The sequence below is a fragment of the Heterodontus francisci genome, chromosome 18, assembly GCF_036365525.1.
Source record: "Heterodontus francisci isolate sHetFra1 chromosome 18, sHetFra1.hap1, whole genome shotgun sequence".
Lineage (NCBI taxonomy): Eukaryota > Metazoa > Chordata > Chondrichthyes > Heterodontiformes > Heterodontidae > Heterodontus > Heterodontus francisci.
Window position 1 is genome coordinate 12,780,050 of NC_090388.1, and position 22,838 is coordinate 12,802,887.

The following is a 22,838-nucleotide window of genomic DNA, read 5'->3' on the forward strand; positions in this document are numbered from 1 at the left end:
TATCATCACCTCATTCCATGACAATATGAAAGGCACAATTCAGCATAGCGGTGCCTCATCAGACCCCTTTCCTGTCCTGAGTGGCGTGAAACAGGGCTGTGTTCTCACACCTACACTGTTTGGGATCTTCTTCTCACTGCTGCTCTCACATGCCTTTAAGTATTCAGAAGAAGGAATTTTCCTCCAGAAAAGATCAGATGGCAGGTTGTTCAACCTTGCCCGTCTTAGAGCGAAGACCAAAGTACGGAAAGTCCTCATCAGAGAACTCCTCTTTGCTGACAATGCTGCATTAACATCCCACACAAAAGAGTGTCTGCAAAGACTCATTGACAGGATTGCAGCTGCCTGCAATGAATCTGGCCCAACCATCAGCCTCAAGAAAATGAACATCATGGGAAATGCTCCATCCATCAATATTGGCGACCACACTCTGGAAGTGGTTCAAGAGTTCACCTACCTAGGCTCAACTATCACCAGTAACCTGTCTCGAGATGCATAAATCAACAAGCGCATGGGAAAGACGTCCGCTGCTATGACTATGGCCAAGAGGGTGTGGGAAAATGGCGCACTGACATGGAACACAAACGTCTGAGTGTATCAAGCCTGTGTCCTCAGTATCTTGCTCTACGGCAGTGAGGCCTGGACAACGTATGTCAGCCAAGAGCAACGTCTCAACTCATTCCATCCTCGCTGCCTCCAAAGAATCCTTGGCATCAGGTGGCAGGACCGTATCTCCAACGCGAAAGTCCTCGAGGCAGCCAACATCCCCAGCATGTACACCTTACTGAGCCAGCGGCGCTTGAGATGGCTTGGCCATTTGAGCTGCATGAAATAAGGCAGGATCCCCAAGGATGCATTGTACAGCGAGCACATCACTGGTATCAGACCCACTGGCCATCCATGTCTCCGCTTTAAAGATGTCTGCAAACCCAACATGAAGTCCTGTGACAATGACCACAAGTCGTGGGAGTCAGTTGCCAGTGATTGCTAGAGCTGGCGGGCAGCCATAAAGGCGGGGCTAAAGAGTGGTGTGTCGAAGAGACTTAGCAGTTGGCAGGAAAAAAGACAGAAGTGCAAGGAGAGAGCCAACTGTGTAACAGTCCCGACAACCAATTTTATCTGCAGCACCTGTGGAAGAGTCGGTCACTCTAGTATCGGCCTTTATAGCCACTCCAGGTGCTGCTCCACAAACCACTGACCACCTTTAGGCACTTACCCATTGTCTTTTGAGACAAGGAGGCCAAAGAAGAACAGCCAGGTTTACTGGATCACCTGGGAATAGGTATTAAGAGAAAATAGGGTGGACAGGAGTGCATGCCCATTCATTCATTTAAATGGATGAAAAGGGGCTCCCCTACGATTGCATGCTCCTTGCCAGTTTCCCTTATTAGTCAAGCCCAGGCGATCCAGTACGCCCTCAGGTGCAGGGCTAGGAAAATCTCTCCCAGTATGTTGATACAGTGCTTTCTCTAAGACTACCTGAGTGGTGTGAAACAGGGCTGTGTTCTCGCACCCACACTTTTTGGGATTTTCTTCTCCCTGCTGCTTTCACATGCGTTCAAATCCTCTGAAGAAGGAATTTTCCTCCACACAAGATCAGGGGGCAGGTTGTTCAACCTTGCCCATCTAAGAGCGAAGTCCAAAGTACGGAAAGTCCTCATCAGAGAACTCCTCTTTGCTGACGATGCTGCTTTAACATCTCACACTGAAGAGTGCCTGCAGAGTCTCATCGAGAGGTTTGCGGCTGCCTGCAATGAATTTGGCCTAACCATCAGCCCCAAGAAAACGAACATCATGGGGCAGGACGTCAGAAATGCTCCATCCATCAATATTGGCGACCACACTCTGGAAGTGGTTCAAGAGTTCACCTACCTAGGCTCAACTATCACCAGTAACCTGTCTCGAGATGCATAAATCAACAAGCGCATGGGTAAGGCTTCCACTGCTATGTCCAGACTGGCCAAGAGAGTGTGGGAAAATGGCGCACTGACACGGAACACAAAAGTCCGAGTGTATCAGGCCTGTGTCCTCAGTACCTTGCTCTACGGCAGCGAGGCCTGGACAATGTATGCCAGCCAAGAGCGACGTCTCAATTCATTCCATCTTCGCTGCCTTCGGAGAATACTTGGCATCAGGTGGCAGGACTATATCTCCAACACAGAAGTCCTTGAAGCGGCCAACACCCCCAGCTTATACACACTACTGAGTCAGCGGCGCTTGAGATGGCTTGGCCATGTGAGCCGCATGGAAGATGGCAGGATCCCCAAAGACACATTGTACAGCGAGCTCGCCACTGGTATCAGACCCACCGGCCGTCCATGTCTCCGCTATAAAGACGTCTGCAAACGCGACATGAAATCGTGTGACATTGATCACAAGTCGTGGGAGTCAGTTGCCAGCATTCGCCAGAGCTGGCGGGCAGCCATAAAGACAGGGCTAAATTGTGGAGAGTCGAAGAGACTTAGTAGTTGGCAGGAAAAAAGACAGAGGCGCAAGGGGAGAGCCAACTGTGCAACAGCCCCGACAAACAAATTTCTCTGCAGCACCTGTGGAAGAGCCTGTCACTCCAGAATTGGCCTTTATAGCCACTCCAGGTGCTGCTTCACAAACCACTGACCACCTCCAGGCGTGTATCCATTGTCTCTCGAGATAAGGAGGCCCAAAAGAAAAGAAAGAAACCTATTTCTGCCTCTGTAATATCGCCTGATACCACCCCTGCCTCTACTCATCTGCTGCTGAACCCTTCATCCACGTCTTTGTTACCTCTAGACAACGCACTCCTGGCCTGCCTCTCATCTTCCACTCTGTAAACTTGAAGTCATCCAGAACTCTGTTGCCTATGTCCTAACTTGCACCAAGTCCAGTTAACCCATTGCCCCTGTGCTCGCTGACCTACACTGGCTCCTGGTTAAGCAACGCCTTGTTTTTAAAATTCTCATCCTCATTTTCAAATCCCTTCATGGTCCCTACTGCCCTATCTCCGTAATCTCCTCCAACCCTACAAACTTCCGAGATCTCTGCACTCCTCTAATTCTGCCCTCTTATATGTCCCTATTTTAGTCACTCCACCATTCGTTGCCGTGCCTTCAGCTGCCAAGGCCCTAAACTCTGGAATTCCTTCCCTAAACTTCTCCACCTCTGTTTCCTCCTTTAAGATGCTTCCAAACCACACGGATTATGACATTAAACACTTTATCAAAAGCACCATTATTCATCAAAAAAACTTCTAAGCAGCTGACACCTCTGATTGGATTTCTGGTAAATTGAGTCTAACCTCTGGGCTAACCACGTCCAGGCCTTCAACAGTTAAAGTTTCAGCTAGAGCTCAATTTTTTGAACATTTAGCATTATTTCTGCTTATTTAAAATTTCAGTTAGTTAATTCAACATATAAAATTTTCAATTTTTGTCGTGCAAGTATAAAGTTCTGATGAATGGTCATCAACCTGAAACTTTGGGCTCAATTTTACTGCCCCGGGGATATTTCCCAGCAGACAACAGGAGATGGGCTGTCAATTTGCATAATTAAGGTCCCAATTAAGGGCCATTTTATGGGTCCATTGGCATTTTACTGACAGCGGAGTGGCCCCCTGCCATGTGGAGAGGCCACCAGCTTTATGGTGGCCGCCTCCCTGTGCAGCCTGGGGGGCTATCGGAGCCAGTGGTTCCATGGTCCAAAAAAGGGGCCGGGGCACAAAAGGCAGCACCCTCAGCCCCAACAATCCCTCTGGAGGGATTTTTTCTTGATTGGTGTGGCCTACCACCCTCGGCTATCCTACATTTTAATTTTTATTTATCCCTGCGAGGGTGCCTCAGGTATCCTGCCTACCTCAGCAGTGCCCACCTCTCTCGGTGGCACAGCTGAGGCTACAGAGCTGCCCGCCCTCTGATTGGGCCGACAGTACCTGGAGTCTGGCCACTGTCCTTAATTGGATGGCAGGCCCACAAGTGGCCAATTAGGAAGCTACCTGCAGGAAAATTACCAAGCTGGACCCGCTGTCATGAAGTGTGGGGTTGGGAGCTGCTTTTCAGCCCGACATTGGGGGTCTGGAAGCCAGTGGTAAAATTCAGCCTGTTAACTCTTTCTCTCTCCACAGTTGCTGCCTGACCTGCTGAGTATTTCCAACATTTTCTGTTTTTATTTCAGACTTCCAGCATCTGCAGTATTTTGCTTCTGGATAATATCTACATTGTGGGTTTGTTGTAGAATGCAATTCTCAGATCTGATTGGTCTTTGCTTGCCACATGACTGAATGTCATGTCATTAAAATAGTCCATTTTGGAAGGACATAGTCATATAAACACCAAGTTTATCTTATGAATGGGTATTTGTATCATTGGTTGTTGTACTCAGAATGCTGCCTAAAGACCTAAGGAGAATATTTTTCTCTGTTTAATTTAAGGAAAAATGTGAGTACAAATGGAGCAAGACTGGTGGAAAGCTTTGTTACACATAATATTGTTTGCAACTTAAAAAGGTGTTCATGAAAATGAGCAAAACAAAACCTTGCTTGTTCAATACTGCTAAGCCTTATTAAAAATCAATGGTAAAAAGGATTGTACTTGTGCAGGACCTTTCACGACCTCAAGACATCCCAAAGCACTTTACAACCAAGTAACTAGTTTTGAAGTGGAGTTACTATGAACAAAAATTAATTCAGAACTTCAGATCAGACCTGGAGTTAGTGTTAATGAACAGGATAACCTTGAAATAAGATCATAATATTAATCATGGGGTATTTTCACACAGGCATATCTATTTTAAAATAATTATTAGACAAATATGTTGATTATTAACAGTAGAGAATATACTTTTTTTTTCAAAAGACTTTTCCAAGTGGGTTATGTTTGTTTGTGGAGCACATCTTTAAACGGTTCCCTCGATGAAAAAAATTTGCATTGATTGAGTGAGAGGCTTGAAAAACTGGATTTAATAGCAAATTAATTTGCAGAAAATAAAATGTAAAAGTATATAGTTTAAAACTGCACCCAGCAGCTGCTGAAATCGCAATTTTCAAATCTCATAACCGGGAATGAGCAGGATCCCAAGAATCTCTCCATTTTCTAATCGCCTTTGCGTGCACACACAGTGGCTTTCTTCACATCCTGGAAAGTGGAGATAATCTATGAGGTAAGCAAGTTATGCACAGAGCAGGAAGTCAAACAGACTGTAGCAACCAAAGAATATCCAATTCAGCTTTAGAATCCTGATATGAAGGGAGACAGTTCAAGCTTCAGTCACAGGCTTTTTACCAACAATGAAACAAGTCAGAAGAGGCCTTTTGGAAAATCTATCTTTTGTGCCAATTGTTTGATAAATGTAGTAGCCAAAATATAATTCAAAATTAAATACCAGAAAAACATTTTAAGGTAAGCAATTTGCATTTTGGTGTGGCTGGCCCTTGTGATCAGAACTTTAATCCAGTTTCATGAAATATTGCATGTTTCCCATCTGGGTCACTAAACTTTGTCTGTTGTACCATTTAGCCAGATTTTGTGACTACTTAAGAACTGAGAGAGGAACATTATTAGAGGTTTGCCATGATTGGTCAGTTTCCTGTCTATCCAACCAACTAAACCAGGTTCCAAGTAATCACCTGCAGGAGAAGTTGGATGCAGCTGCCATTTTGATTGGAGGTTATTAACTTTTACAAAATTAGGATCATTAACCCTTTTCTCCTGCAAAATTAGAAAAGAGAGCCCTAGAAAAATGAAAACAGTTATCACACAATAACTATTCAAAACTCAAAGAATCGTACAGCACAAAAGAAGGCCATTTAACACATCATAGTTGTGCTGGCTCTTTGGTAGAGCGATCTGATTAATCTCATTTCCATGCTCTTTTGCCATAGCCAGGAAAATCTTTCCTTTTCAAGTATATATCCAAAATGGTTAAAAAGTTTATGGGGTTAATTTATAAGGACAAGTTACATGGCTAGTAATCTCTTGAGTATAGAAGATTGAAGGGGAGGATTTTTAAAAAATTCATTCATGAGATTTGGGCACCGCTGGCAAGGTCAACATTTGTTGCCATCTCTAATTGCCCTTGAGAAGATGGTGGTGAGCCACTTTCTTGACATTGCAGTCCATGTGGTGTAGGTATACCCACAGTGCTATTAGGGATGGAGTTCCAGGATTTCTGACCCAGCGACAGTGAAGAAATGGCGATATAGTTCCATGTCAGGATGGTGTGTGGTTTGGAGGGGAGCTTGCCAATGATGGTGTTCCTATGCATCTGCTGCCCTGTCCTTCTAGTTGGTAGAGGTTGCGGGTTTGGAAAGCTATGTCATAGAAACATAGAAAATAGGAGCAGGAGTAGGCCATTCGGCCCTTCGAGCCTGCTCCGCCATTTATTATGATCATGGTTGATCATCCAACTCAGTAACCTGTTCCCGTTTTCCCCCAAATGCTTTGATCCCTTTCGCCCCAAGAGCGATATCTAACTCCTTCTTGAAAACATACAATGTTTTGGCCTCAACTGCTTTCTGTGGTAGAGAATTCCACAGGCTCACCACTCTCTGGGTGAAGAAATTTCTCCTCATCTCAGTCCTGAAAGGTTTACCCCGTATCCTTAGACTGTGACCCCTGGTTCTGGACTCCCCCACCATCGGGAACATCCTTCCTGCATCTACCCTGTCAAGTCCTGTTCGAATTTTATAGGTTTCTATGAGATTCCCCCCTCACTCTTCTGAACTCCAGCGAATATAATCCTAACCGACTCAATCTCTCCTCATACGTCAGTCTCGTCATTCCAGGAATCAGTCTGGTAAACCTTCGCTGCACTCCCTCTATAGCAAGAACATCCTTCCTCAGATAAGGAGACCAAAACTGCACACAATATTCCAGGTGTGGCCTCACCAAGGCCCTGTATAATTGCAGCAAGACATGCCTGCTCCTGTACTCGAATCCTCTCGCTATGAAGGCCAACATGCCATTTTCCCTTTTTACCACCTGTTGCACCTACATGCTTACCTTCAGCGACTGGTGTACGAGAACACCCAGGTCTTGTTGCATATTCCCCTCTCAGTTTATAGCCATTCAGATAATAATCTGCCTTCTTGTTTTTGCTACCAAAGTGGATAACCTCACATTTATCCACATTATTCTGCATCTGCCATGCATTCGCCCACTCACTCAACTTGTCCAAATCACCCTGAAGCCTCTCTGCATCCTCCTCACAACTCACCCTCCCACCCAGTTTTGTGTCATCTGTAATTTTGGAGATATTACATTTAGTTCCCTCATCTAAGTCATTAATATATGTTGAAGGAGCCTTAGTGAGTTGCTGCAGTGCATCTTGTAGATGGTACATACTTCTGTCACTGTGGGCCGGTGGTGGAGGGAGAGAACGTTTGAGTGGTGGATGGGGTGCCGATCAAGCGGGCTGCATTGTCCTGGATGGTGTCAAGCTCTTGAGTCTTGTTGGAGCTGCAACTCATCCAGGCAAGTGGAGAGTATTCCATCACAGGCCTGATTTGTGTCTTATAGATGGCAGGCTTTGGGGAGTCAGGAGGTGAGTTTCTTACCACAGAATTCCCATCCTCTGATTTGCTCGTAGCCACAGTATTTATATGGCTAGTCCAGTTAAGTTTCTGGTCAATAGTAACCCCCAGGATGTTGATAGTGGGGGATCCAGTGATGGTAATGCTTTTGAACATTAAGTGGGGATGGTTAGATTCTCCCTTGTTGGAGATGGTCATTGCTCACCACTTGTGTGGCATAAATGTCATTTGCCACTTATCAGCACAAGTCTGAATGTTGTCCAGGTCTTGCTGCATGTGGGCACGGAAGGTTTCAGTATCTGAGGAGATGTGAATGGTGCTGAACACTGTGCAATCATCAGAGAACATCCCCACTTCTGATCTTATGATGCAGGGAAAGTTATTGATGAAGCAGAAGAAGATGGTAGGACCTCGGACACTACCCTGAGGAACTCCTGCAGTGATGTCCTGGGGTCTGAGATGATTGGTCTCCAACAATCACAACCATCTTCCTTTGTGCAAGGTATGACTCCAACCAGTTGAAAATTTTCCCTCTGCTTCCCATTGGCTTCAATTTTGCTAGGGGTCTTTGATGCCACACTCAGTCAAATGCTGCCTTAATGTCTCTCCTCACCTCTTGAATTCAGCTACATTGTCCATGTTTGTACCAAGGCTGTAATGAGGTCTGGGGCCAAGTGCCCCTAGCGGAACCCAAACTAAGCATCGGTGAGCAGGTTATTGCTGATTAAGTGCCATTTGATAGCACTGTCAACGACACCTTCCATCACTTTACTGATGATTGAGAGTAGACTAATGGGGCGGTAATTGGCCGGGTTGGATTTGTCCTGCTTTTTGTGGACAGGCCATACCTGGGCAATTTCTCACATTGCTGGGTAGATGCCAGTGTTGTAGCTGTACTGGAACAGCTTGGCTAGGGGCACAGTTGTTCTGGAGTACAGGTCTTCAGTAATACAACTGGGTTGTTGTCAGGCCCCATAGCCTTTGCTGTATCCAGTACCTTCAACCATTTCTTACTATCCTTTGGAGTGAATCGAATTGGCTGAATACTGGCATCTGTGATGCTGGTGACGTCAGGGGGCGGCCAAAATGAATCATTCACTTGGCACTTCTGGCTGAAGATGGTTGCAAATGCTTTAGCCTTGTCTTTTGCACTTGGTGTGCTGGGCTCCCCCATCATTGAGGATGGGAATATTTATGGAGACTCCTGCTCCGGTTAGTTGTTTAATTGTCCACCACCATTGATGACTGGATGTGACAGGACTGCAGAGCTTTGAACTACTCTGTTCGTTGTAGGATCGCTTAGCTCTGCCTATCGCATGCTGCTTCCACTGTTTAGCATGCATGTAGTCCTGTGTTGTAACTTCACCAGGTTGGCATCTCTATTTTTTTAAGTATGCCTGGTGATGCTCCTGGCATCCTGTTCTACATTCTGCATTAATCGGGCTGATTTAATCGAGGTATTTCAAATTTTTTTTTAATTTGATAGAGTAGATACAGCAAATCTATTTCTCTGGTAGGGGAACCAAGCACAAGGGGACATAATCTTTAAAATGAGAGGTAGACCATTCAGCAGGAAAATCAGGAAGAACTTTTTCCACAAAAAGGATAGTAGAAATCTGGAATTCTCTCCCCCAAAGGACTGCGAAAGCAGGGCAACAATTTCAACTTTCAAGACGGAGGTCGATAGAATATTGTTAGGTGAGGGTATCAAGGGATATGGAGCTAAGCTGAGTAAATGGAGTTGAGGTGCCAGGTCAGCCATGATTGAAATGAATGATGGAGCAGGCTCGATGGGGCTGAATGGTTTCCTCCTGTTTGTAATGTTCTTTAGATTCAATGTGAGAGCCTGCTGATGCCCTATTATAGAAACACTGGTATGTTAAGAAATATTTAAGTATATTTTCTGAGATTTATGTCAACTAATATCTGCTATGTTTGAAAATTGTGATAATTTTCTGCAGTTCATCAGAACAATTAACAAGGAAGTGGGTCAGAAAATAAGCATTCAAAAATTGCATTTTAGGATGGCCACCCCAATAGCTTCGTTGTAGAACACAACTATCCCATTCCCTGTTGTGGGGCTGAGCCATAAGATCAAGGAGACATTGGGCTCAAAACCTAGCCTGATTAGCTGACTTCAGTCATGGCAGCAACAATTGATCACAACATCCTGAGCTGGTAAGGGCACCCATACTGAAAAGTGCACACGTGCGGTCTTTGATTGAGGGCTGGATCAAGCCCAACCATCAGGCCCCCTCTACAGCCGAATAACCTTGTCAGTATTCATTGTCCGGGCTCACTCAGGAGAGATGGTCACACGGGTGCAGACCTAAGAAAGTCTAAGTTAGCAACTTTAGGAAATGAGTTCAGAGAAGAGGAGGGTGCGGGGGAGGAACGCGAACTTTTTGGAGGTTACAAGGTGCAATGGTTAGCGCAGCCCCCGCAGCATTTTCCGTCAATGAAATTCTGTGCAATCTCTGACGCCCACATCCAAATGTCCTGACAATACGCTCCAGGTGATTAACCCTTTGTGCCGGGACCGCAAATGTCCCTTGCATACACACACAGCCCTCTGCAATACACCTATAGTGCTATGTTAAAATGTATGGAAACGCAAAGAGCTGTAACTATCCCAAAAATGTTATGGTAACAATTTGTTGACATGGCTTCATATCGGATGAAAGGGAATAAGAATAGAAAATAAGAAAACCACAGCATTTTTCTCTAAGCATGCATTCTAAGACATTGGTAGAATCTTTGATGCTTAAATGGAATTTGAACACATTGGTAAGTTTGATCCAGTTTCACAATAACTTGTCAAGAACCTAATACGGTCATCAGACTTCAATGCCCTCATGTGGTGGAACACGGTACACAGACTGAATTGGGATTGTCTTGGTTGCAACTGCAGATTTAAAAAAATCAAAGTCAATGTGAAATGACTTTTTATATATTGTTTTCTTTAAAAAGAAACTTATGCACGGTGCCTTTTTTGGTGATAGATCGAGATTGGCAGTCTGACACCTTCTGGGAACAGAGAGCTTGTTACCTATGACAGTGACTACGAGGAAGAGCTGGTTCCTCATGAACCTTTGGATCCTGGTGCTCCCAGTGTGCCGGGTCTCCTTGGCCCTGAAACGAAGGAAGGTTTGTAGCGGCAACAGTGTGAGATTCTATTCAGAATCTGGGTCTATTTGCACTGAATGGAATTTTGGACGATTGCCACAATTTACATTCTCAATACTTAATAAAATTGGAAGTATATAAAAATCTTTTTTTTAAACTAATATGGTTTATGCTAAGTTTGTTACCTCACAATGTTTCCATATGCAGCGATTTCTGAGTGATGGTTTATTTTCAGTGTATTTGTGAGATGTGACAAGGGCCCTTCTGTAAGTCTTTAATTGTAATTTTGGCTTCGCAAAGGAACTTTTTCTCTGAATGTTCCACCACAGCCTTTGACTTTCCGGTGTCCATAATCTAACCACAGCAGATAAAAACTATCCAAAAGCGTTTAAATTACACCAAAAATTCCAGACTCTGGGTACGTTCATGCCTTTGCCTACCACGTAGATTCCAAACCTAACATTCCACATTGCACGCAAAATTAATACTTGGAGATTTGTAGTCTGTTAGACTGCAACATGGGTGTTTTAAACTGGAGAGCAGCAGTAAAAACTGTCCCAATTATAAAATATGTTTCTATTGATATTCTCCACCATTCTCAAATGCCCATTGTTTTTTAAACAAATCATACTTTTATTAATGCAGCATAGTAGTTATGTCACTAGACTAGTAATCCAGAGGCTTGGGCTAATGACCGGAAGACATGAAGCCACTGGGGAATTTAAATTCAGTTAATTAAATAAATCTGGAATAAAAAGTAATGGTGACCATGAAACTACCGGATTATCATTAAAAACTCATCTGGTTCACTAATGCCTTTTAGGGAAGGAAACTGCTGTCCTTATCTATTCTAACTGATACGTGACTCCAGGCCCACAGCAATGTGGTTTGTTCTGAAATGGCCGAGCAAACCACTCAGTTCTATTCAAGGCAGTGACTCACCACCACTTTCTCAGGGGCAATTAGGGATGGGCAACAAATGCTAGCATGGCAGTGATGTCCACATCCCATAACTGAATAAAAAGCATCATCTTGAATTTTAAAAAATACACAATTTAGAGTAATATATGAAATGTGTACTATACTAAAAGATGTCATAAATATTATACCTTGAAGCATCGGGTACTTTTCCAAAATGCTGCCAAATCTACCATGAACTACAGGGATACCTTTACATTCTATTTACACTCAGTATTTGTGATTTGTCGGTGTATTGTACAGGTGCAATTTTGCAAAAAATAGTTTGAGGAAAGTTAAGGGAATCCCATTATATGTCCAAGAGAGGCCTTTATAGCAACCTGTTCAAGAATGTACAGTCAAGTGATGCACTGTTCTGATATTTGGCTTAGTTTCCTGTTGTATTCTAAAATATAGTTACTTATGCATTAGTCATTGACAAAAGCATGAGATAGATATAGATCTGTATGGCTAGAGCTAATGGCTGGGACTTCCCACCTTCCCTTTGATGATTCTTTAGCAGAATTGGGAGAGGAAATGGGTTGGGGACATGCTCCACCCATTTATACATCTTCCCCATTCCTTGCAGGCAAGGATTAGTGGTGTATAACAATCCTGCCCATAGGTGGGAAAGATTAATCTTGCACCTCTCAAACTTGTGACCTCCAGCACCTAGGAGGACAAGGGCTGCAGATGCATGAGAACACTATCACCTCCAAATTCCCCTCCAAGTCTAGCACCGTCCTGACTTGAACACATATATCGCTGTTCCATTATAGTTCGCTGAATCAAAATCCTGGAACTCCCTAACCAACCACACTGTGGCAGTACCTTCACCACATGGATTGCACTGGTCCAAGAAAGTGGCTTACCACCAGTTCCCAAGTATATCCAAATCCTCCTGTAGCTTATCCTGGACAGTTGTGGAGCCTACCATCTTTGTTAACTTTACATCATCTGCAAGCTTAGCCTCTGCGCTTATGACACTAGTCTCAGGTCATTTATAAAAGTATTAAACATAACAAGTCGAGCTGCTAACATTCACCCAGGCTGAGACAATTCCTGTACTGCTGTGCTCTGGGTTTTCATATTTCATATTGGTCAACCAATTATGTATCCATTGTAAAATACTTGCACTGCTTCTCAAGTAGCTCTGATATGAAGATGCACTTCTTATTGTAGATTGATTGTTTTACATTATAACATAATTGATAGTGCTGCCAGTTTCTAAGCACTAAGGCCCAAACTTTCCGCTGGCAGGAAACCAGCAGGACCATAGGAAGACAGCAGATATCAGGTTGCACTGGGTCTCCTTTGATTCTGGGATTTTCCACTGTGCCTTGGAAGGGATGGAATTTCCAACTGCCCTTTAAAAGACATAAAAGTAAATGATGGTAAGTGGACAAAGTTAGGAGACTCCCTAAGCCAGGAGACCCCATTTCCTCGGCTCACTCAGGACCTGGTGTAGCCATGACAGTTGGTATATCAATTGAAAGGTGGTGTAACAGGCTGTACCAGCATGTTTGAGGCTCAGGTCAGGCAAGCAGCCTAGACTGTTAGATAGACCTAGATAGTCCTCTTGATTGTGTTAGGGAGGGGTCTTAGTAAGACCACCCCCCCCCCCCCCCCCCACCAAGGGACTGCAAATAGGTGGGTGCCAAGATTCCTGCACATCATGGCCAGAAATGTGCCCCAAATGGCATTTGCGCCTCCATGACCTTTGCAAGTTTTATTTCATGGGATGTGGGCATCACTGGCAGGGCCAACTTTTGTTGCCCATCCCTAATTGCCCTTGAACTGAATGGCTTTCTAGGCCATTTTATGAAGAGTCAACCACATTCCTGAGGATCTGGAGTCATGTGTAGGCCAGACCAGGTAAGGACAGCAGATTTCCTTCCCTAAAGGACAATCAGATGGGTTTTTACAACAATCGATGATAGTTTCATGGCACCATTACTGAAACTAGCTTTCAATTCCAGATTTTTAAAATTAATTAATTGAATTTAAATTCCACCAGCTGCCATGGTGGGATTTGAACCCGTGTCCCCAGGGCATTAGCCTGGGCTTCTGGATTATTAGTCCAGTGACATTACCAGTACACCACTGTCTCCCCCAGTAAACGTACGAATATGCATACAAAATTATGCCTGCCAAAAACTCATGATATCTAGAGCATAATGAGAGACTTCCTACTTCCCACCTCATGACCAAAGGTGTCCTACTGCTGAACCCCGCGAACACCAGCAGGGTTAGCACTGGCAGGCATTTAGCGTGTCGAGTGCTGTTGGTCATCAACCCATTGTAACTGCATAACCTCCACACTTGTGACCAAAGGAATTTTGAGACCTAAGTGCCAATTATGCAGAAGTTCTCAAAAGAGTGCCAAAGGTTAGATTATGAGGAGAGATTACATAAATTAGGTTTGTATTCCCTGAATTATAGAGAGTTAAGTAGTCATTTGAGTGAGGATTTTAGGATTTTTAAAGGACTTGTTCGGGTAGATAGAAACTTTAGCTGCTGGTGGAGGAACCTAGGACAAAGGGACATAACCTTAAAACTAGAGCCAGGCAGTTCAGGAGAGAAATTAGGAAACACTTCTTCACGCAAAGTGTGGTAGAAATATGGAACTCTCTTCCAAAAAATGCAGTCAATGCTAGCTCAAATTACAATTTTAAATCTAAGATTGACAGATTTTTGCTCGCCAAGGGTATAAAAGGATATGGAGCCTAAGCAGGTGGATGCAGTTATCAACTGTGATCCAACTGATGGCAGAACAGACTTGAGAGGCTACCTGACCTCCTTCTGTTCCTATGAGGGTAATGTCAAAATAAACATGGTGAAACACGTTTAAATGTTATCGTCGAATCGTCAGAGTACAACTTCAATATTTATTTTCTGGTTTTACCTCTCAGGGCTTCCAACCTGCCTTTTGTGTACCTGCCTGAGTGGATCTGTGTACTGTGATGATACAGATATCAAAAGCATACCACCTCTTCCCAAGGATACCACTCATTTCTACGCACGGTTTAACAAGCTCACCAACATAAAGAAAGGAGATTTTTCTGGGCTAAGTATGACCATGTGAAATTTCAAGCTTATTAATATGGAAGAGAAGACAATGTTAATGTCTGATTATATAAAGTGTTGTAAGATTTGGTTCAGGAGTCACAGATTATCTCAGGGGTTGAAGTCATAGGTGGTGTTAAAGTAGTTTATTAAGAAGCAGCAGTTTAAATATGATGTGGCATAAGCTAAATAGACAGAAAAGACATACAACCGTAACAGGTTGAACAGTTTACCTATCTCAGATCGTACGTTGGGACAGAACAGTGGTGGCAGTCTACCCGATGGATGAGGCAGGTGAAGTGTTGGTGGTCTCTTTGCTCCTCAGGATCCTCAGCCTTCTTGAGCTAGTCGAAGTGTTAGGCAGAAGTTTGTATGGAAGCACTCCTTCTTCTGAAGAAGACTGTAGATTTCCCTCCTGAGCACCTGTTTATATACTTTATTTCTAGGGGCTGGTGGGTGTCCCATGTTAATCACTTGTTTGATTCCAATTGCCCAATCATTGAGGGCCAGGTACTAAAAGTAAACCCCTCCCAAGCCCAGAACTCTGCCCCTGAAGTCATCTAGTGGCTTATCGCTTGCTAGGTACCATTTGTAAACTTCTGCCAGACACTTGCTAGAGAGGATACGAGGCTCCATCTTATCAGCTTTAAGAATGTCTTGTTTTTGAGCCTGTGCTAGAGTCATGTCCTTGGCGGAGATAACAGGCCTGCGCTGTCCCGTGTCTGTCAGCCCAGCAGACTGTTATAGAATCTTTCTCAATAAGAGAAAGAGCTAGTTTCTTAAGATTTTATAAGGTTATTTCTTACTGTCTCTTTTTCGCAGAATCGTTACAGTACAGAAAGAGGCCATTCGGCCCATCGTGTCTGCACTGGCTTTCTGACTGAGCAATTCCCTCAGTTCCATTCCTCTGCCTTCTCTCCATAACCCTGCACATTCTTCCTTTTCATATAACTGTCTAATTCCCTTTTGAATGCTTCAATTGAACCTGCCTCCACCACGTTCTCCGGCAGCGCATTCCAGACCTTAACCAGGCACTGTGTGAAAACGTTTTTCCTCATGTCACTTTTGCTTCTCTTACTAAATTCTTTAAATCTGTGCCCTCTTGTTCGTGATCCTTTCACAAGTGGGAACAGTTTCTCTCTATCTACTCTGTCCAGACTTCTCATGATTTTGAATACCTCTATCAAATCACCTCTCAGCCTTCTCTTCTTCAAGGAAAACAGTCCTAACGTCCTAACTTCTCCAATCTATCTTCATAACTGAAATTCCTCACCCCTGGAACCATTCTTGTGAATCTTTTCTGTACTCTCTCCATTGCCCTCACGTCTTTCCTAAAGTGCAGTGCCCAGACTGGACGCAATAACTCCAGCTGAGACCAAACAAATGTCTTATACAAGTTCAACATAACTTCCTTGGTCTTGTTCCCTATGGCCCTATTAATAAAGCCCAGGACACTGTATGCTTTATTAACCACTCTCTCAACCTGTCCTGCCGCCTTCAATGACTTATGCACATATACACCTAGGTCCCTCTGCTCCTGCACCCCCTTTAGAAATTGTATCCTTTATTCTATATTGTCTCTTCATGTTCTTCCTACCAAAATGAATCACTTCACATTTCTCTGCATTGAACTTCATCTGCCACCTGTCTGCCCATTCTACCAACTTGTCCATGTCCTTTTGAAGTTCTACACTATCCTCCTCACAGTTCACAATGCTTCCAAGTTTCGTATCATTTGCAAACTTTGAAATTGTGCCCTGTACACCAAGGTCTAGGTCATTAATATATATCAGGAAAAAGCAAGGGTCCCTACACTGATCTATATTTTTATTCCTTTCTATAATTTTTGGGTGCTTGCAGCTTGCGTTGCTTTGATTACAACATAATGGCAATGGCAATCAGCCAAAGTGCTTTAAAGTTTTGAGTGCAGGGGCCCATTTTGTTAGCAATGACTGATGTAAATGGAGTTAAGATGCAGATCAGCCATAAGCTATTTGAATGGAGCATCTTGTGCTTGAGGGGTTAGATAGCCCACCCCTGTTCCTGTGATCCCAGGAGACCTTTATGGAGCCCGTTTTCAAAGTTTCACATTGGTCTTGGATTGCACTCGCCTTGTTATAGGGCCACCCTTACTTAAATACCAACCTTTTATGATAGCCTCCAATAGCTAATGCTTCAATGGCGATTTGATAGGGTAGAAAGAGATAAACGATTTCCTTCAGTGGGGGATTCAGGGAACGACAATATAAACTTAAAATTAGAGCTATGCCATTCAGGGGTGATGACAGGAAGCACGTCTTCACACAAAGGGTAGTGGAATCTGGAACTCTCTCCCCTAGAAAGCTCTTGAGCCAGTGGGGGGGGCGAGAGGAGGTCACTTGAAAATTTCAAAACTATGGATGGTAGACACAAAATTCCTTTGTGTAGTGTTGCTGGAGGCAGTGCTACAGAGGACTACTGTCGCTTTCTGCAGTCACACAGAGCCGCCAATGTCTTCTGGTGTGGCCCGTGCAGTGAACTCTGCTCAAAACAGTGCCCACATGGGCATCCCCAGTGTGTGCCAGAAGCACGTGACGAGGTACTATCCTGAAATTACACAACCTAACCGGCTGATGTGATGCCAGAATCCCTAATTTGGGTGATGGTAGTGCAAGCAAAGAATTCATAAATCACTCACCAAAGATCAGCCATTCTGCTGCAAGATGGGACTTGGGCCAGTGCTAATTAAAGGGCCACTCAACAAGTTGCAAGTGAGATGTTTTTGAGTAACTTTTGCTTAGGCAGGATTAGTGAAAGTTTTGTGCTGTGTTCTTGAAGGTGCTTTTAGCCAGTTTCTGAATACAGTCAAGGAGGAGATAGGACTGTCTGACCCAGGTACTGCGGCAGTTGTTGCAGTGCCTCTCTCAACATCCAGGAAACGGAATGGAGGAGGCAGAGAGGGGAAGCTCTGTAAGGAGGAAGGAGGAGGAGGAAAAACATGTGGAGGCAGGGAGGAGGTATGCTGGACCCCATGCAAGGGATGGACCGTAGGAGCGGATTGTGAGGCTCCGTTTCCACTGTAACAACTTACCCATCCCAACATGGATCCACCATTCCCTACCATCACATCCATTTCAGATTCCCCATCATGACATCCCCTTGGCCAACATCCGCAATAAAAACCACCAGCAAAACCTTCACAAAACATCTTTCTCCAACAATACATCCAATTATACAAACAACTATTGACTATTCAGCATTGTGTAATTCCTTAGTGCCTGTTCTGTGGGTGCCATTGCCTGTCCTAGCTGGTGGGGGCTGCTGACTTTGACTGGGGGAGACGGCAGATGGCCTTGCAGAATGCCCTCGAGTAGCTCTGGGTTTTGGGGGCCTGGCTTCAGACTGTACCACCTTAGCATAGGGGGCAGCAGTCTGGGATGTCTGGCTGAAAGGCATCAGCAAGACACTGGTGGAGGTGACAGAGGTGGGATCATGCTCCATGGGGCCACTGCCATTCCTACAGGGCAGCACTTCTGCAATCCTCATAATAATTTGGAGCACAGATTGCTGGACTGCTGTGAGAGCCTGCCTGCCCCTTTGAGCATTGTGACCCACACCCATGATGGCAGCAGTCTGAGCCTGCATGGCAGCAAGCACAGATCTCATAGCCTCCATCTGAGGTTCCACTGCAGCACTGAGACATTGGGAAGCCTCCGCCTGTGCTGCAGTGGAAGCTGACACTGTGGCCACCAGACACCCATCACAGGCACGTCTGTTAGTGCTGTCATGGAGTTGGCCACCACTTCCACGCTGGAAAGAATGAGCTCCAAGCTCTGCGCGACGCCCTTTGCCACATTGGATCCACACTCCTCCATGCTCCTTGACAGTGACTGAAGACTGTCTGGTAGGTCTGCAATGCACCAAGTATCTCTGTAGGCATAGTGATCAATGTTCTTCTGTATGCCACCCCATTGAAGATCATCTAAGGCCCCTGCAGCATTATTCATGTCCGACCTCACTCACTGGGGAGCCAGCACACGAGCCACCCTTTTCCCAGGTTTGGCTGCAGCCCACTGGTACCTGGTGGCTCACCAGGTGCTGATCCCGACTCTATACCAGCCTCTAATATTCGCCAAGATCTGAACTGGTGCTGGGAGTGTCCAATCAAGTGACAGTGCCTCCTCATCACTGGTGTAGGGTTGCAGTTCCTCTTTCTCCTGTATGTGCTGAGGCTGCCCAGGTGGCAGATCTTAGGTATCTGAAAGCATAAAAGTAGAAGAGGAGAACTGGGGTGAGGGAAGATGAGGGGGGAGGAGAGGAAAGCAGGAGGAGAGGAAAGCAGGAGGGCCACGGTCACACCATCTGTATCTTCCACTTCACGCCACATCTAATGAGGAGGAAGTTGAGAAGGGGAATACAGCAGTCACTTACCGTCATCTTGGATGGTCACAGTGGTGATGGATGCCACGGGCTCTTTGTTGCTGGCCCAATAATGCGGAGCACCACCTCCTCGAGGGGATTCAGAGGATTCTGTTATGCTGGCCCTCCGTCAGTGCTCTGGGTCTGTCTTGTGTTGTCGGCAACCTTCTCCTGCATGATAAAGGGAAGAATGTCTGTGATTGTGTGGCACTGTGCATGGGTCATGTCCCTGCCATAGCTGAATAGCTGGAGGTCTGTATAGGTGATGCGAGGTGTGTGTGAGGCTGGCATCATTGTAAGGTGGAGTATGTGAATGGTAAGCATGAGTCCGAGTGCCAGGGAGTGCCGCCGGGCGAGTGATGTGGGTGTGGTGCATTGAGCATTGTGAGAAGCTGGTGGTATCTGTCCCCGTTGTTGCGAAGAATGGGTCTGGTCACATTGCGGTGGAATACTCCATCCAGTTGGGCCGTGCCGTACCACCTATCCTTCATGGGAAAGTTTGTGCAGAAAAATACCTTTGACCACTAATCCATCAGGCAGTGGTCTGCATGGAATGTTCTCAAGACCCTATGGGATAAGGAGATGGTGGATCCTGTCGGATGGTTCCTCAAGCAGACTGTTAAAGTTATTTAGCAGAATGCCTCATCACCAAAACTTTCAAACAAGCACCAAGACTGGTGGTGAGAAGGGCCCTCCTCATCAGATCCTTCATGCACAACCGGAGTCTCTCTCCCTCTGCATGCTACCCTTGAGGTGGCTGTGGTGGGGAAGAGACTGTTGCCCACCTCCTTCTGGAATATGCCTTTGCAAAGCAGCTGCGGAAAGAGATGCAGTAATTTTTGTCGAGGCTCATTCCAAGCAGCTCTGTAACAGAGTCTGTGCTTTATGGGCTGTTCCCAGGGACACACACTGAGATAAACATCAACTGCTGCTGGAGGACCATCAATTCGGTGAAAGATGCTCTTTGGTCTGTCTGAAACTCGCTGGTCTTCCAGCGCAACGAGTTGTCCACGACCGAGGGTTGCAGACTGGCACATTCCAAGGTCCAGGAATACGTGCTGAGGGATGCACTAAAGCTTAGGGCTGCCGCTGCAAAGGTTCAATGGTGAAAGATCACTGTGTAAGGTCCTCCCGTCATAGAACTGAAGGGCTGGACCCAAGGGAAACCCCTCGGGCTGTATACACCAAATATGGGTTGGCTGTAAAATTTACATGACATATAAAATGGATTGGAAGGGTTGTGAGGCAACTCACTCCTGTATTGAAGAAAACTGATTTCCTTTGCACTTTTTGGTTTGTCAACTTGCTGCTGTTTTGAACTGTTTTGCAATGTATTTTTTTTTACAGGTTTTTATGAAAAAGAATATTTTTGGAAAACAAAAAGAGTGAGAAGCTGGTGGTGTGAAGATGTAATGTGAAGTTGCATTCACTCACCTTGACCACCTGCATGAGGTCATTAAACTAAAGCCTGGCTACCCGACCCGAACCCGACTACGTGTCAGGTCCGGGTCCGGTTGGGTCTATATTCGGGCTCGGGTCGGGTCGGGTTGGGTTCGGATTGGCTGTGGTTGGGTTTTGTTTTGTATTGTTTTCTTTTTAATCTACGTTTTGACACAATTTTAATTTTCTGTTTTAATAACATGTTTGATATTTTAGGGTCGGTGTTTGATATTTTTGAGTTGGGTCGGGCATGAAAAAAAATTGTAGGACCCGGGCCCGGGTCGGGTTCAGGTTGGCTGTGGTCGGGTCAGGCCTGGGCCGGGTTTTAATTTTATACCCGAGCCAGGCTTTACATTAAACCTTTTTTGGCAAGTCTTGGGGCCAGATTCTATATTGATCTCCACTGCCACACGCATCCAGTCCCTCCATACGGTGTTCCTTGAGGCCCTCCTGCAATCCCCCTCACCCCCCACTGACCCACCCCGGAAACATGGCCTCTCTCCTGGCCTCCATCTGTGTGACAAGTGCCTCCAAGGTGATGTCACTGAAGCTGGGAGCCCTCTCCCGTGTATGCTGCGCCATAGCTCCAAAATCATTTACCAGCAGCCTTCAGCTCAATAGTGCAGCATTCTTTTTAGAAGGAATGTGCCTTTACGCAGGGAAGGCTGCCTACAACCTGTGGCTTCTGAACGACATTAGTTGGCTCCCCCGCTCAGCATGGAGGCCGCCAACAGCATTGGGAAGGCGGCAGCAGTGAGGGATCCGCTCGGCCAGAAGCTGCAATCAGGCAGATGTAGTGGGTACACAAAACTTGTGTGCTGCCCACCTCGATCTGAACAAGTGCAGGCAGGTCATAAATCAGGCCCAAAGAAAATGGGGCAACTGAATTTCTAGCCTGTAGTTTTTGAGGGGATAGAGTATTAATGGTTTTCAGAAACAAGGCAGTTAAGATGGAGTTAAGATACAGAGCAGCCGTGATTTAATTGAATGGCGGAACAGGCCCAAGGGATTGAAGGGCCTCCTCTTGTTACTTTGTCCAGGAGTTCAGAGAGGGGAGCATATTATGGGCTGGTGTGTACTGTATTGTTTATATTTATAATAAATGTGTTACTAAATGGGAAAGGATAGTCTAGACAGAATGCTTTTTGTTCAAAGTACTCCCCCCATTTTATGAAATTAAGATGAGAAATCATAAGTGCAAGTTTTTTTTGTAATAAACATGTCAACTTTATCTCTACTCCCAGTGATAGCAGTTACAGACAGTGTCATGGAGCAGCTCCATTAGAAAAAGCAGAGGACAAGACTTTAAATCAGTCCAAGAACTACTCTAAAGGAGACTTGCCTTGAGAAACCAAGACAGAGGCCAGAATTTTACGGTGGATGGATAGGAGCCGGACTCCGACGTGAAAGTCGGTGGCGAACCCGCTTCTGCCTAGCCTGGGGATCCGTCCTGTATTTTACGGATCCCCAGTCTGTAATTGTCCTGAGGTGGGACTTCCAGCCACTTGAGGGAGGAGGTCCCGCCTCAGTGAGCTGCCGGCCAATCAGCAACAACAGAGAATGGGGGGGGGGGGCAACGAAGCAGGGTTGGAATGGGGTGGCAAAGAAGCAGCATTGGAAGTGGGGGTAAGGAAGCAGGGTTGGAGGTGGCAGAGGAGGAGAAATAGCCAGGAAGCAAAGACAAAGGTTGGGTGCCCTCCAAAAGGGAGGCAGAGACACGTAAATAATCTTAGTTGCATGGTAAAACTGCTTGCATGTAATATTACAAATGGGGAATCCATTCCTTATATTATCTTACTATCTTAGTGTTAAACAGTTCAAATTAGCGCACTTCAAGCTGCTTTTCTGGCCAGGCAATTGTTAAAACCAGATAGATATTAACTGGGGACGACTGTTCAATGAAGAAATAGTTAAGCTTTATTTTCCCAAGTATATTAATTGTGTTATTTATTATCATCTTAGATCACCTAAAGAGGATTGACGTGACAGGTAATAGGATTTCTTCTATTGACGAAGATGCTTTAAGGCAGCTGCCTGAACTGGTAGATCTGATGGTTGCTTCAAATGAACTTGTGCAGCTTCCTGAGCTTCCCAAAACTATGATCAGCATTGATGCAAGTCACAACAAACTGCACAGCAATGGGATAAAGAAAGAGGCATTCAAAGTAAGAGCCATTATTATACACTTTAGTACATTGTTTTTGTTAAATGTCTTGTATAGACATTATGAGGTCAACTTTGAAATACTAACTCAAGGTCCAATTAATATGAAAGTTGACTGAACTTCCTTTGTGCAGCAGATCTTTGCTCCTTAAATGTCTCATCTATATATCTTTGAAGATCTTTTTGC

At 45.0% G+C, this 22,838-nt stretch overlaps 1 protein-coding gene across 1 annotated transcript in view; it reads left to right on the forward strand.

Moving 5' to 3' along the window:
- LOC137379796 (epiphycan-like) overlaps nucleotides 1–22,838 on the forward strand; it is a 46,644-nt gene that overhangs the window by 14,533 nt on the left and 9,273 nt on the right. The window contains exons 2-4 of the mRNA XM_068051177.1: nucleotides 10,504–10,648; nucleotides 14,497–14,655; nucleotides 22,451–22,653. Coding sequence (XP_067907278.1) covers nucleotides 10,504–10,648; nucleotides 14,497–14,655; nucleotides 22,451–22,653 — 507 coding nt within the window. The remainder of the gene's footprint in view (nucleotides 1–10,503; nucleotides 10,649–14,496; nucleotides 14,656–22,450; nucleotides 22,654–22,838) is intronic.